Source organism: Anabrus simplex, chromosome 6, assembly GCF_040414725.1.
Source record: "Anabrus simplex isolate iqAnaSimp1 chromosome 6, ASM4041472v1, whole genome shotgun sequence".
In the NCBI taxonomy this organism is placed as follows: Eukaryota; Metazoa; Arthropoda; class Insecta; order Orthoptera; family Tettigoniidae; genus Anabrus; species Anabrus simplex.
The window spans coordinates 349,922,053-349,939,394 of NC_090270.1; the positions used below are offsets into that span (position 1 = coordinate 349,922,053).

Here is a 17,342-nt window from a genome sequence, read left to right on the forward strand (position 1 = left end):
CACCACCACTATCCTTCTGATAGTAGCGGGGGAGGTGTATCTCTGGGTACTTGAGGGGCCCGACCGGCCTCCTCTGGACACAAGCAGCGGCGGCTGGTCTGGCCGTCAAGGTAATCGGCAACTAATGCACTTATTCAGCTACGCGGACATGCCATATCCTCAATTACTACGTTCTTGGATTCAACATCAACATCTGGTGGACTTAGAAATATTTTTTCTCTTTTCTCCTTCCAAGAATTAAAGTTTCCTTTGGAATTCAACTACTACAACCATAGAGACCTTTCATCAAAAGCTACTACTAAGAAATTCCAAAACTGGATTTTATTTAATCCCACTTATATCAAATAACTTCTGAGACCTTCGACTACTGCAAAATTAGATTTCTCTCTTCTAAATTCTACAACTCATCAGCAAAATTTGGACCTTTTGTAACAAAATTTTTGTTTTCTTCGGTGTCACCCCTTGGAAGGGCTTTCGGAGGGGGGGGGGAGGAGGTCTGTACCGGGCGGTACACCTCCATGCCGCTCATTCAAATATTGCGCCAATTTAAACTCCTCTTCAGGAGAAGTTTGGAACCTTGAAAGCTGTACTAACTCTACTATTTCTTAAAAGATGTCACTACTGTAAATTTGGTAATCTTGTAGTGTTCTGAACTGTGTCTATTTTGATTTGTGTTTGTTTATTCCGTATCAAGAAGTGTGGACATTCTCTTCTAGATGTCTCTGCAGAGAAAAAACTAGGATTACTCACTCTGTTGCAAAGGAATGAACCTTCTTGAAGAAGTATTGTATTCATAAGTTTTTGACCTTACTAAATTTTGTTCTGTGGTTTGTGGGTTGGCAACATTAATCATTTCTACCCGTTTGTTTTGAATTTAGCCAATCCCGAATTTCTCTAATAATTTTTGACCAATAACGTATGTCTTCTCCGATATTGATATGTTGCTTTAAGCTATCCAATAAAGTTGAGGGGGGTGTGGGTACTCATTCTTGAAAGGTCTCGAATGTTCCACGAGGGTAGAAAAACTGCTTATTTTCTGGTGTCGGGGCCACTTCATCGACATCTTGCTTAGTGTGTGATTATGCAGCAGTGGGCGGGAAGCGCCTCTTTCTTCGGGCAGCCGTTCATCTCCAAGGTAATGGCCGTTTAATAACTTTATTTCTTGCCAGTTCAGCAGTTTAACCCTCGGGGCAGGTTCGAAACTTTTCTCATGTAACCTATCTTTAAAATGTAATAGACACTTGGTAAAATTTCGTCTCTTTAACTATAAATTGGGATAGAGAGTGCCTAACCCTCTCGAGCTCACACTCATATTGTTTTGAGGTGCGTACGTTTTCATAACCGTTTTTCTTCTCTTCGTAATGTAATAAAGTTTTCTTATCGTGTCACCTCCTTAGTATGGGATTAGCCCTTGCGTAAGCGGCCTAGTGCCAAGTAGGTTTCAAAAGTGTATTAGGAGTGCAAGCTTCGCCTCCATTCTATTTTGTATTATGGGCCAGTAACTTAATCTGATGTTTTATTTTCCTCATGTAAAGGCCCTGTAGGTTGGGTATCAAATACTCCTGTTTCTTGATATGCCTTAAGGGCAGATAGAAATGAAGTTTGTTGTAGCCTTTGATAGGCTTGTCAAATTGAGAGCGGGTCTGCTCTTTTTCTTAACGTTGTAATTAGGAGCAAGTGCTCCTTGTACTTAGGGGTTTTCTGCCCTTTAGCTATTGTGGTGGTGAGCTGAGAGCTCAGAAATTAATCTTGGGGCTCGAAGCCCAAATCTTGTAACTATTGTAATTTCTTAAATTGTTTTCCTGCTACTTGGTACCTGTTACTCTACTGTTGTTATCTGTTGATTTTGAAAAGAAAATATAACCTTTGTTAAAGTTTTAAATTTAATTTCGTAAGTTGAGACCTATTCCAGCCAGCACCTTCTTTCGCCTCTGCAAATCCACAAAACATCGTAACATTAATTACTGAAGATCAAAAATAATACACAAGAACTACACAATTCCAAACTGCAATTAAGCCTATCCTAATTACAACAACAGAATTTTAGTAAGAGTTTGTACGGATACCTCTACTACACCAGTACTACACACATATTTTACAATAATAATTTTTTTTGCTATGGGCTTTACGTCGCACCGACACAGATAGGTCTTATGGCGATTACAATAATAAAATAAGCACACTAAATTCTAAATAACTCGTAAACTATTGTACAGTACACTACAGTCATTTTAAACTACTTTCAGATGTACCCTAATTACGATACCGGTACCGTATGTCAACTGTACTCAAAGATTACCAACAAAGCTAAATGCTTAGACAAATTATATTAGTACTACGCTCTAATAGATACACACGATTATAGCAGGCACTATCTGAATAAACTGTATCTATACTACAGTGTGTCTACAGTACAATTTTCAGTTGAAGTGTGGTTATATGAACTTTTACCGGTGGTGGATTAGTATTATTTTCCCTACTACGCGGGGCGGAGAATAAAAGTGTCCTTAAATGCTGACAATAAGAGGTTACCTACTATAATTTCTGTCAAAACCACGCCGGGGGCTTGAAGTGCAATATTATTGTGATATAGGAATTTCATTATTAACTTTTACTCGATGAATAAACGAAGGCGGAAAGTACAAAGTATGCAGGGAACTAAAACTACAAATTATCGGAATAATGAATCAGCTGACTTTGTGTTTATTTACACTACTATCATGTGCTTATAGCAACAATCGTCAACAATCCAAGAAACTGTTAAGTACCGTAATTATCCAGTGAAATTACCGTGAATTCTCTTTAAATCGATGTTTACAGGCTTATCGTGTTATTTAATATAATAAATTATTACCTTCGTGATAGTTTGAACGGATATCTGTAGGAAATATCGGAAAAGTAGCGGCGAAAATTACAATGAGTCACAACTTCTTATGATAATCTACTTTGTAAGTATTATACCAACGAACTTACAGATATTTAAAAATATCGTTTTAAAAGTTAATATTAACACCTAAAGTAATTCCTAAACCTAAATTCGAAACAAAGTACACCTAGCTAGCCTACTTAACCTAGAAAACGTAATCTACTGAACACCAATTGAATTACTTGTTATAAAATTCAAACAAACATCACTAGTTCCAATCTCTACCGACAAGCACTAAACGCCAATATACAAATAGCACTAAATGGAACGCACACACACAAAATTTAAATAATTTCAATAAGTTTCAATCAATCTGAGACGTATTTCTCCCACAACAATACAACAGTGAACTGTGTGAGACATTATTTCACTCGCCATTCATCCAATAACAGGGCTAGAATTGACTGCATTTTCTCGATCTTTCGATCGCAACTACGAGAAACTCAGCGAACATTAAGGACTTACTATGACTATATTAAGTAGTACAGACCCATGTGGTGTAAATCCCGCCATAAATCGCCTTAATCTGCGAACAGTATTATTTCAGAGACTGTTGTTAATAACATCAATAACTATTATTCGACAGTCGAACTTCAGACATAATTATTGACAATTATGAACTGTGACAGTGTTAAATCTTAATTCCATGAACTGTCCTGTGTTTTCCGTAGCAGGGACTGTGAACACCGTAAAATTAATATAAGAATAGAACTGTGCAATACCACTTGTGTTGGTGATATTTGTGAGCTCCATAGTGCCAAGTGAACTTTCCGTGTTTCGACATTACCTCAAAGAACAACGGAAACCTTGGCAAAGTGCTGTGAGATTCTGCTACATCGAACGTCGCTTTAAACGTGGGATTTACGTAGTTTTTTCAACTATGGTACCCATCGAGGGAGATTAACGTGGTATCTTCACTGAACGCCGCCGGTGCTGAGTTCGAGCCTTGGCTGCACACTGCGGAATGTTCCAGGCACCAAGTTGCCGTACAGCACAACTCCAGATCTTCTCGTATTCTGAGTGAGTAATCCTACTGACTGACTTTTTACAAAGCACTCAGTTCATTACAGTGCTCTAACAAGTACTTTGTGTGAATATCAACTCGTAATTTATAATCATTCAAGAGAGGTTCATATCTTGATGTTTGACTGTAAATTCCGTTTTCAAAATCATTCATAAATTGAATTAACTTTAGCATTTACAAGTGCACTATTTATTTCATTTTTCAACTTAAATGAACTGTAGAGACATACAGCAAGTGATCAAGTATTTTCATTTAATCGACCAACATTTTCGTGACAGTGTGCGTTCATTTTATGCTCAAAATATTAGAAAGACTGTAGGTCAGCACCATAAGTGATAAACGTGATAAAATTCAAGGTGCAAAGTGATATTTTTGTATTTCAATTCATATTAGATGAGCTGTAGAGTGTATATTATCCTCAAGCAAATACACATCACAGAAGATAATAGCATCGATCTTTTATTTTATCCTTTTTTTGGAAAATATTGGTTAAAAATTTGAGTTTGAAATTCCAATTGCAGTGTGATTGTTCTATGAATATTTTTAATAAATTCTATCAAAAATATTTACCATCTATTATTCGCCCTGCGGTACTATCTGTCTCTGTACCTGCTCCAATAATAAACCGAACACTACCTGAGATCCTTCCCATTCTCTGGCCCCACGATCATTTCCCGGTACAATATAGGGCCTTACATTCATGAGATCAGGGCATGTTTGATTCTAGACGGGGGTGAGTGAAAAAGGTCCACTGATTCACCCACCTCATTCAGTAATGTTAGTGCCCTCACAAGCCATGAGTTAGCCCGAGCCACAGTTCTCACTTTAGGCAGATGCAAAATATACCTTTGCCTAGTATTGCGACGGGGAACATGTAATGGAATCAGCTCTAGTAATATTGAGCAATCCACTGTATTCGTCAGACACTTATAAAGAAAGAGGGCATTGGCACATCTGCGGTATGAGTGCAATGTTCTTATGCTCATAGTCTCACAAAAAGACTCGTAATCGGACGAAGAGAGAGAAATACCCAAACCCTTGTAGCTGATCCATTTCATGAACCTTATTTGGACTCTTTCCAAGTTTTGTATTACATACTGCTGAGAAGGTAGCCACACCTCTAACGATGGCTTGATTAGAGTGCAAAACAAAGTTATTAGTGTTCTAGGAGAAACAAATTCGGCACAGTTTCTTTTCAGAAAGCCAAGTAATTTAAACCCATTCCTAGAAATCTTGTCTAAATGTTTCTCGAAGGAAAGGCCGTACCAGTTTGAAAGTGTCACACCAAGATCATTTATTTCATTCACATGAGCTATTTGGATATTGCATAAATGGTAAGGGTAATTTACTGGTTCCAACTTGCATGAAAATGTAATTGTGTTGCATTTTGAAGTATTCAAACCAAGCAGCCACTTTTTACACCAGTTACTTAGTAGGTTTAAGTCAGACTGTAACAACTTACAGTCCAACTCACTATTGATTACCTTAAAGATCTTTAGATCGTCAGCATAGAGAAGGCAATTACTGTGTTGTATAACTGATGTTATATCATTTATGAATATGACAAAGAAGAGAGGGCCCAGTAAAGAGCCTTGGAGGATACCTGAAGTAGGATGGTACAGCTTTGACATAATACCATCAGCTTTTACTAAGCAAACTCTATTAGTGAGATAGCTTCTAATCTAAAGCATTTCTTCCTATCCCATATGCTGACAAATTAGTGAGTAGGGCATCATGTTGAAGTGAATCAAAGGCTTTGGAGAAGTCCGTATAAACAACATCCACTTGTTGCCTCCTATCGAGAGATTCTGAAATAAAATTGATATACACCGCCATATTGGACACGGTAGAGCATTTCTGTACAAAACCATGCTGCGCTATATTAATATACTGTGAAACTGAACTGTACAATCTCTTATACACGATCTTCACTGCCACCTTTGAAATTAGGGACAATAACAAAAAAGGCCTATAGTTATCAAACACCATTTTGTCTCTTTATTGAACACTAGTATGATGTAACCTTTCTTCCACTCACACGGAAAATACCCTGACAAGAATGACATATTTATTATGATGCTAAGTGGCCTACCTAGCTCAGATGCACATTCTTTCAATACTATTGCGGATATGTCATCTGGGCCACATGATTTGGAGGTATCCACAGAAGCAAGAATTGAAGTTACCTCTGCTGGAGAGGTCACTATTGAAGTTCGGCCTATATCACACACGGACGATGTGGATAGATTACACTGTGTGGCAGGTGAGTGATACTTTTCAAAGTTATCTGCAAAACTGTCCAAGATGCTCCTCTTGTCCTGTAATTCTTTCCCATCCTTAAGCATAGTAGATGGCAGGCGAGATGACCTCCGTTTGTTGTTTACAAAATTCCAGAAACACTTTGGGTTGGCAGCTAATTTCGATTCCATCGAAATATATTTTCTGTATTTTTTTGAGCTGAAGACGCTTAAATTCACCACGTATGATCAAAAATTGCACGTAATCAGTATTATGGCCCATTTTTTAAAACTTCCTTGTTGGCCTCTCCTTTTATTTTAATTTATCTATTACCTCAGAGTCGTACCAGCATGGCTACTTTCGCGTGCTAACTATCTGGGACGGTACAGTGTCTTTTATTACAGCGCGAAGGAAGTCGTAGAAAAGGGTTAATGCCTCGTCAACAGAGTGGGAGTCCTCGATTAAATTCCAGGGACACAACGAAGGAGATCTCTCATTTGAGGAAAAATCGGCCTTAGTTCATACGAACATTAACTTCCTCTGCGGTACGGGGCGCGTAACTCGCGGTGAAGATAGGGTGAATTCTACAGCTCGATGGTCAGATGTAATCACCTTTTCCGTCTCAAAGCAGTCCAAGTGTCCACAGTATTGATCTGATATTAGAACAAGGTCCAGGAAGTTCTCGTTTCTTGTTGGGAAGTGACACATTTGCTTGAGTCTGAATTCACTGATGATTTCAAGAAGTAAGAAGACTTCAGCACATCTTTGTTTTATAACGGGACCAGAATTCCAAGTCAAATGCCTGATGTTAAAGTCTCCGCAAACTATAAGGATGTCCTGCGGGTTTAAAACAGCTGTGACATTGGCCAGTGTTGCTTGAAGATATCTTATCCTAGCAGTCACTTCGTCTGGTGGCAGGTAGCAGCACACCACAAACACAGACCTCCCTGATGTTGGAGTAGCCTTGACCACGAGACATGAGCTCTGGCCAGGATACTGGCTTTAGAGCAGATTTCACAGCAACCATAATCACTCCCCCTTTCACTTTGCTACTATGGACCTGATGTCTGTCTTGATGAAACACACAATAAACAGTAGACAACGGTTAATTATAACCAACAGAATCATTTAACCAACTTTCAACTATACAAATACAATATTTGCTGGCGTCACTGAAAGCGAGGTAAAAGTCCATCAAAGAGTTACACATGCTCCCTACATTTTGGTAGAAGAAATTCATACCGCTGTCATGCCAGGTTCAGATGTATGTTGCTGGAAAAAGCCAATAGAAGCACACAAATCGCTGAACCAGATATCTTTGGGCTAGAGTTCGTCTGTTGTTTTCTCGCCGGCAGGCTGCCTGGTTGTGATGTCACCAGACTCATAGTTCCATTTAAAGCCAGCATGTGGGCCGAAATACGAAGCTCCGAACAATTCACGAAAGCGTTTTCCAACGGTTTTCATATTTCACGTCGAATTTTAGCACATTCTCATTCCGGAGGCAAACTCGAACAGACGTGATACATTTGAACACTACTAATAGACAAAAGACATGGAGCGATACCAACACATGTCTACTCCTGGACGCCATCTTTGAAACTGATTGAGAACTAGTTGTAAATTATCCAAATATCTACGTTTTTGATAGAGAAAAATGTGGTATTTGCCCTGTAAGCCAGGAAGAAGTACTGAAGCACATGTACAACAGGACAATTGATGTAGAAGGTAATGCTGTAAATAAGTTTCATTGAACACCTGAATATCAAATGAGGTAAAGGAACAAACAATGGCTGAAGAAAGGGGAGATGTATAGATGGGCCACCTAGAAGAGGTATGAGAGTTTCAGATTTTGACACTGTAGATGAGATTAATAGCGGTAGTGGAATCAACGGGAACTTCTGAAACTTTAATTTTTAAGTCACACAGTCTAGGATACCTACTCACGCATATCTCTACTACTATCTTTTATCTTCAAGTAAAAATGACAATGATGAAATCTGTACTGAAAGGCAATTCATTGCACAAAAAATAATTTAATTCTGACTCTGAAGAATTTTCTGTTTGTGAAAATTGTACCTTCAAATCCAATGATAAGGTTGTTCAAGCATGTGAAACTGTAATATTCAAAGGCAAATACTATCCAGTAATCGTAATGAAAGTATACAAGTAAGGTACAGTTGTCAGTGCTATGGATAACATAGTGAAGGATGATATATAGTACACAAATTACAAAATATGGTGTAAAATCAATCCAATCATACAAAGGGTAAAACATGAAATCAATGACATTCCAGAACCCACAAAACACAGCACAAAGTAAACAGATTGTAAACTATTCTCTTGTAAATGATGCAAATAATTTACGTGGTTATCTCTAAAGTTTTAAAAGTATACAGTGTGTTGTGTTGTCATGGTTGTGAAAGAAATTTTCTTTCATATTTAGCCGAAATCTTAAGTAACAACTTAATTGGGGTAACTCTGTGACATCTGCATCAAAAATGGAAATGCAATAGTAAAAAAGTGTCATAAGGTAACCCCGCCTGGCAGGGTTCTTCTTGAAATGTTAAGTGATTAAATGCAAATGAACGTATAAAAATTGTTGCAAAATATGAATAAAGGATGGATGTATACGATAATATGGAAACACTTTAATACATAATGATAAAAATCCATAATACATAGTATTATTCTGATTATATTGAATAAATTGTCAAAATTTTCACAAAGTAACCCCAGTTTACAGTACATTACTTCGAATCCAATGACAAGATTGTTCATACTCATGAAACTGTAATATTCAAAGGCAAGTACTATACTGATTCAAGACTGAGATGGTAGCATCCCAAACATCAGGAACTATTCTTGATATATCAAGTGTAGAAGTTATTGCAAGTTTCTGCACGAGTCTCGAGGAAATAAAAATGTCGGCGAAGAAGCTAATCTCTCCATCGCTTCACTAAATTGGGTATCAGTTTCATTCACAACTGGTTCAATCAATGAGGATCAAGAAAAATTCAAAATCTGATTACATTTGAATAAATATTTTAACTATATCCTGCACTGATTCAAATGTCTTACATAGAGACACCTATTTTCAAATTCAATTCCTCAAAAATTGAAATCTTTCAGCCACCAAAGCACTTTTCATTTTGGTCTTTTTCAGTGGGGGCAATAGTTTCTTCAAGTTACAAGAAGCAACTAAAAGGATGAGGGATTCTGAACTTGGGACTGGGCACTGTTCCAAATTACTTCTGTGAGACTCCTCACTTTCATCTTCCCTATCCAACTGCCCTTGGTCAACTCTTGTATTTTACTCACCCCTTTGTATTAGACTTCCAAAACCTAGGGAGTCCATCCCTCGTGGCCATTTCCTGTCCTTTATACACATCTTCATACTTTGAACTGACAGATCTCTTCTATTTTTTCCTCATTAATGTCAACAGAAGACTGTTGTTGTGTTGTATTCCCTCTTATAACAATAATCAGCACAACAACATAATCTTCTCGGAGTTGATTTGCTGAACATCAGTATGAAGGCAGCAACTCCTTGTGCAAATTTCAAGGTGTTTTTGAAAGAACTGAAAAATACCATCATTAGAGATTAACATGTGGCTAGACATATCACAAAAAGCAATGTAAAGCATTACTAAAACGAACCCTGTTTGAACAGCAGCATGCAGTCAATATGAGGCTGGAATTATTTTTTATGTAACATCATATGCTAAGCTGATCACATTGAAGCTCTAAAGTCTGCCCAAAAGACGGAAAAGGGGAAAACAAACAACTGACATGTTTGTACATACAGTAAACCAGCTCAAAACAGAAATTTGTCCACTATGGAATACATTCTTGGTCCCAGCAAAGCTTAGTGTGTTATATAGTTTTTACTTTTATATAATGCACAATCTCAACATGGAAATGGAAGCATTCCTTAAAATGTACTTGTAGAATGGAGAAAACGTTAGGAGAACTGTCATAGATTACAACACTTGTCCATTTCCAGTGCTGGTATGACCAATGTCACATGTGGATGAAGAGAGTGGAACATATGAAGTTCTAGGAAATGAATTGGCAATATCCAACTTGTTTCAAGCAAGAAACTTTTCCTGCGACTGAGAATTAACTAGTTTTGATGGTACCAAAATTATATTATGTATATAATATTAAAAAGTAACAAATCTGTGTAATACCTACATCAATTTGGATGGCCGACCGTCATGCGAATGCAGATAAGCTCTAAACAATACTTAAAATTACTGTCTTACGGCTAAAACCCCAATGTTTTAGTATGATGCGGAACTTGGTCTAGCTCGGAGGTGTTTTCAGGTCCATCCCAATTCCACTTTGAGCCACTTGATCTGTATGAGATAATAAATGAGATTCGAGTTGCGCACGCCGAAAGAAAGATTGTCCACATGTATCACAGGAGAAGGGTCTCTCGCCGGTATGAAGTAGCTGGTGCTCCTTTAAGTGATTTGAACGAGTGAACGTCTTTCCACATTGTGAACATGAATACGGTCGTTCGTTGAAGTGACTTTGCATGTGAGAGGTCAAGGAACACTTCTGCCTGAAGTCCTTCCCACAAAGCGTACAAAAATAAGGCCTTTCTCCAGAATGAAGGACCATATGCTTCTTTAAATTGGAGCGATGTATGAAAGCTTTACCACACTCTGTACAAGAATGGCGACGTTCCCCGAAATGACCGCGTAAATGAATTTTCAACCGGTAAGAGTTGACAAACGACCTCTTGCACAGAGTACATGTAAACTGCTTGCCTTCGGAATGTGCAGCCATATGATCTTTAAGCTGTGCCGCTAACTTAAATGACTTATCACATTGACCGCACGAGAAGGGCCTAATGTCAGAGTGGACCACAAGGTGTCTTGTTAAGTGCCACTGTTCTATAAAGGTCTTTCCACAAATGTTGCATTTATTGGGAAGCTCGACGTCATGTTTTCTGATGTGACGGTTCAAGTTACTCTTGTATTTGAAGGTCTTTCCACATGTGGTGCAACTATTAAGGCTCTCTTCATTTTGATCCGGATCCTGACTCGTGTTTTGCGTGAGGGTTCTTTCACAGGAATCACAGTATGTGCCGCCAGTAAGTATGGGAGGCTGCCCAGATGGATAACGGGGGGCAACAAAGGTCTTACCGCACATTGTACATTTGTGAATTTGGTCATTAGCATGACTTTTCATGTGACGTTTTAAGTTGAACTTTTCTGTAAAGTTCTTTCCACATGCGGTGCAGGGGTGGAGACGATCGTTGTTGTGCCGCTTTAAGTGGCGTTTTAAATAACTGTCTTTTGTGAAGCATCTCTCACATGAATTGCACCGATACAGTTGATCAGAGGAATGCCACAGTGTGTGACTAATTAAATGTGTTTTATTGTTGTACAACTTACCACATACATTACATTTATGAGGTGTTGATCCTGAATGAAGAGATCCATGTCTTTCAAGCTTAAAAGAATTACTAAATTCCTCCCCACATACAGAGCATGAGAACGCATTCTTCGTCTTGCTGTCCGCAGAGTTTTCTTCAAGGCAGCTACCACCACGGTTAGTCAGTGGTGCGTTGGATGAACCATATGTAGCCTCGATACTGAAAAGAAAATTTCAATTTTTATGTGTAAAATTGCACATATTAACAACAACAGGAGCAAACTACATATAATTGATCACAAGAATCATTCAAATAGCTAAATATTATTTAAATGGTCTCCCACAAGTCTGGCCCCTAGTCCACGTCGTGGGATATACGCAATTTCATCAAGTAGGAAATAGCCTGTGGAAGTAAAGTACAGTAGGGTCTGTGCATGCACCAAGACCGCTACGGCAGCTCTGAATGCCCTACACGAATCCTGAAAATGACTGCAGCTAATGGGGTTCTAGTAAAGTCACGACAGGATATCAGCCCGCTTTCGAAAAAATAGGAATAGTAAGCAGGCAGATGTAACAGACAACAACCCTGGTGAGGAACAGGATTACCAATTGGAACACTGACTGAAAGAGTAGAAGAGGTTGTAGACATAATGGAAAAAAGAAAACTGGATGTATTAGGGCTGAGAGATACTAATTGGTAAGAGAGAGCTGCAGAACGGTTGCTGGTTGTACTGGAGAGGAAATAACAAAGGAAAGTGAAATGGAGTAGGAGTGGTAGTAAGAAATGGACTGAAAGAGGAAAGTGACAGGTTGACTGAAGTCAAAATAACAGTGAAAAGAAAAACCTGTGAAACTGTACAGGTATATACTCCACAGGTAGGATGCATGCAACACGATAGAGATGACTTTAAGAAAGATTTGGAGACAGAGTTGAATGGCCAAAATAGCATAGTAATGAGGGACTAGAACGCCCATGTAGGTATGGAAAGGGATATGAGAACGTGCTTGGAGTGGAAGGATGGGGAAACAAATAATGATGGCAGAAAGGCTACTGCATCTGTGCAAAGGAAATGGGATGATGGTTGGGAACTCGTAGTTCAAGAAGAAAGCCTGGTACAGCAGTGACCAGTCAAAGGAAATCCATTGTGGATTATGACTGGGAATATTACAGACGTCAGGGTAATACTATCAGAGGTCCTAGATAGCAACCACAGACTACTTGTAATGAAACTGAGAACAATGAAGGAGAGGAAAAGGACAAAGAAGCAAGAAAGAATATCAAAATATAGAAACTGAAGGAGAAGGAAATGAAGGAAGAATACCAGGAAAAAATATGATTGAACTTACCACCAGATGATACAAAACAGGAGAAGAGGAATGGGAAAGTTTCAAGAGGACATTAATAAAAACTGCGGAGGAAGTGTATCGGAAAACTAGTACCAGAAAAAGATTCAACGGAACCACATGGTAAAACAATAGATTATAAGTGGCAGTAGGGGAAAAGAACAAAGATTTTAGAGTATGGTTTCAGGTAGGGCAAGAGACAAGACATGAATATGAGACCTACAGGAAAGAAGCTAAAAAGGTTGTAACAGAGAAGCAAAATTGATGGAAAAATACGTTAACATGATGGAAGAAGATAGTAAAGGAATTATAAATGTATGGTATGGAGTGGTCAAGAGTAATAGGAAAGGCATAAGGGAAGATGTTATAATAAGAGACGAAAATGGAAATGAAGTGCAGGAGGAGAAACTCAAAGGGATACGGAAGGAATATTTTCAAGGTTTACTGAAAGCAGAAGGATGCACTGAGGAGGAAAGTAGAAGCAGGGAGGAAAGAAGAAACATTGAAAAAGGAACACACTTAACACAGGGAGAAGTGGAGATAGCACTGGACAAGACGAAAGGAGGGAAATCCCCAGGTTTAGATGAAGTGAGTATTGAGATGGTGAAGGCAGCAGCAGAGGTAAGGAAACAGTGGCTTTATCATGTGTTGAAAGTAGTATGGAAGGAGAGGAGGGAAGACCCCTGAAGACTAGAAGAAGGTGATTTTAAGAACTATTGGGGAGTCATATTGACATGTCCCTGTGCAAAGGTGTTTGTGAAGATTCTGGAGAAGAGAAAGAGGGTTGGAGAGAAGTTAACAGAAGAGCAGTATCGCTTCATATCAGGAAGGTCCACAGTAGACCTTACATTCACAATAAGACAATTACAAGGGCAATATTATGAGTGAGGTAAGGATCTACTGATGGCCTTCTTGGACTTGAGAAAGCATTTGATCATGACGACAAAAACACTAACACTCGTACACTAGTTCATGTTATTGTGACCACCCTGTATATCTAAATGTAAAACACTCAAACCGTGAGAGTATTACTAGCCCCTGGAACCACGGATGGGTCACTTATGACCCACCTTCCATTTATGTGATTTTCGATTAAGGAATTGAGTTATTTTGTTATTACTGTTGTTTTTTTAAATGCTATTGGTTAGGGGCGTTGACCTCTAGTGATCGTTTCCCCTTACTTGCACCATATGATATGAACCTGCGTGTAATTGAACTTGCAGAAGTGTAGTGTTGAATGTGAGGAAAGGAACGTTAAGGACGACACAAACCCGAGTCCCCAGGCTAGGGATATTAATTGTTTACAATTAAAAACCCCTGACCCGTCCAAGAATTGAATAATAATGTTATTTGTTTTACGTCCCACTAACTACTTTTTAAGGTCTTCGGAGACGCCTCCAAGAATTGAACCGGGGCCGCCGGGTGGCAGGCGGACACGTTACCCCCTACACTGTGGGGCCGGACTAATTACTAAAAATTCAATTCTACATAATTCTAATCTATTTATTAAAAACAAAATGCGTTGATGAGATTACATATCGCCTTGACGATCGAGTACGTTTGATCGACCACATCAATGCCATATTTAGATCCATAATAAAACGTTATGGTGTCTGGTTTCATCCACTCACCACCCTCAATTTCAACACGGTACTCAGAATGAGAACGTTTTTGTTCACAGATCGTTAAGCTCCATTGGTCTTCCGTCAAAAGACTTGTACTTCCGTACCAACAGCGGTAGTACCAAGCTTTCATTTGGAGACAAGGAGGTAAAGAAAGTGTCGCTTTTGGCATTTCTTGCTTGTACACGGAAGGTCTCGTCAGTTTCTGCACAACAAGATTGGGTCAAGTGTCATCTCCTCCATGATAAGGGAAAGCATTCACATGGCACCGAGTGACATAACGTTAGCTCCTGGGGTTTACTGGACATTTGAGTGTTAACTAAGTTTTACAGTAGAATTCCATTTTATTGACTGAACATGGGGTGAAGCCGGCAGTCCAGCAAATAGTGCTAACAGCATTGAGGAGCAGTACTAAAGGTACTGACGGATCCTGCAAGCTCCGATAAGTTCCTGAGACCATATCGGAGGGTGTGACTCAACTTGTGGTGAAACAACTGGACAAGCATTGAAGTTCAACATGAGTATGCCATATTAGATAGGCAGGAAAGGAAAAATACAATCCCATAAAAATGATCAAAATGTAAAATGTTATAGTGACAGTACACAAATATCAGGGGTTATTCCATCACACAGCACTGTGATGTGATTCTCCCACGTCAGGGACTCATCTACGCTAAGTCCTAGAAATTTGGTTGCTTGAATTGAGGTATCACTTAGTCATAGAAACTTGAGTTGATGTCCAGAGGAAATGTATATAATGGTAACAGTATCAGTGAGAATGGGTCACGCAGCCACCATGTTGGTTCCCAAATCAACCATTACAAATTCATTGCGGTATTGATAATGTAATCATCTTATATTGATTAAACCAACCATTTACGACATACAGGGCAAACAGCAAATGTACAACAATCAAAGAAAACTGAGAGGACCTGCATTCGTTCTGAATGCTGCAATGCAATGCGAATGTTGACTGAATGCTGTAAATTGTCTTTCTTCCTTAACTAACTGACCTGATCAGTTAGACGTAATTCCACTTTAGAATGATAAATATTGTTTTAACCAAGTTTAGTTACATTATTACATCTATAAGGTACTTACCTGTTAATTTGAGCTACGATATATTTGCTTCTGCTAATTTTTAATTTCAGCCTGCGTTTATGGTAGTGAATTAGTCACTTTTCACAGCTTGTACCAGTATCAAATTTCAATTTGCTTCAAGATTATAACAGATAGAGCATGTTCTTACTTGTGTAGAACAGTTCTGATCTTTTGACTCATCTATTAACAGTCAAACCTTTGGTGCAGGTATAACCCTGGCAACGGCATAGGATCACTGTTCCTGCTAATAATGGAATTCCGGCTGGCGACAATGACCCATCCTTGAAGGATTTACTTTTGCTGTGTGCTCAGAATGCATTGTGACTCATCCATGCATAAGTACAGTCACTTCTGCCCTACTTAAATGATGTAACTGAAACAATTTCCCAGTGATCCACGCGCTATTCTATTCTCCGAAATGTGTTTGAAGCAATCTCTTCCTAGGTCATAGCTTAATTTAAGTGGATTTTTGCTCTAAAGACGTGGCAGTCAGGGAAAACGTGGGGCAGATTTACGCATATACATAACAATTGGGGAATAAAACAGTTCACCAAACACAGAACATCTGTTCTGCAAAACCTGAGTTAATGTCTTTTGAAACTGAAGTGTCTGCTATGAGGAATGCGAGCCCCAGACATGAACACATTCTAAAACACACCAATGAGAGCACTACTCTGAGCACGTGGTGTGAAGTGTCTGCTACACACTGTGGCCCCAGACACGAACACATTCTAAAACACACCAATGAGAGCACTACTCTGAGCACGTGGTGTGAAGTGTCTGCTACACACTGTGAGCCCCAGACATGAACACATTCTAAAACACACCAATGAGAGCACTACTCTGAGCAAATAGTGTGAAGTGTCTGCTACACTCTGAGCCCCAGACATGAACACATTCTAAAACACACCAATGAGAGCACTACTCTGAGCAAATAGTGTGAAGTGTCTGCTACACTCTGAGCCCCAGACATGAACACATTCTAAAACACACCAATGAGAGCACTACTCTGAGCAAATAGTGTGAAGTGTCTGCTACACACTGTGAGCCCCAGACATGAACACATTCTAAAACACACCAATGAGAGCACTACTCTGAGCACGTGGTGTGAAGTGTCTGCTACACACTGAGCCGCAGACATGAACACATTCTAAAACACACCAATGAGAGCACTACTCTGAGCACATGGTGTGAAGTGTCTGCTACACACTGTGAGCCCCAGACATGAACACATTCTAAAACACACCAATGAGAGCACTACTCTGAGCAAATAGTGTGAAGTGTCTGCTACACACTGCGAGCCCCAGACATGAACACATTCTAAAACACACCAATGAGAGCACTACTCTGAGCACGTGGTGTGAAGTGTCTGCTACACTCTGAGCCCCAGACATGAACACATTCTAAAACACACCAATGAGAGCACTACTCTGAGCACGTGGTGTGAAGTGTCTGCTACACTCTGAGCCCCAGACATGAACACATTCTAAAACACACCAATGAGAGCACTACTCTGAGCACGTGGTGTGAAGTGTCTGCTACACTCTGAGCCCCAGACATGAACACATTCTAAAACACACCAATGAGAGCACTACTCTGAGCAAATAGTGTGAAGTGTCTGCTACACACTGCGAGCCCCAGACATGAACACATTCTAAAACACACCAATGAGAGCACTACTCTGAGCAAATAGTGTGAAGTG

General features: G+C 39.2%; 1 protein-coding gene across 1 annotated transcript in view; it reads right to left on the reverse strand.

The window, feature by feature from the left end:
- Nucleotides 1–10,016: 10,016 nt before the first annotated feature.
- The window catches only part of LOC136875823 (zinc finger protein 813), a 166,276-nt gene continuing 158,950 nt past the window's right edge, over nt 10,017–17,342 (reverse strand). Inside the window, exon 6 of the mRNA XM_068228179.1 lies at nt 10,017–11,793. Coding sequence (XP_068084280.1) covers nt 10,494–11,793 — 1,300 coding nt within the window. The 3' untranslated portion in view covers nt 10,017–10,493. The remainder of the gene's footprint in view (nt 11,794–17,342) is intronic.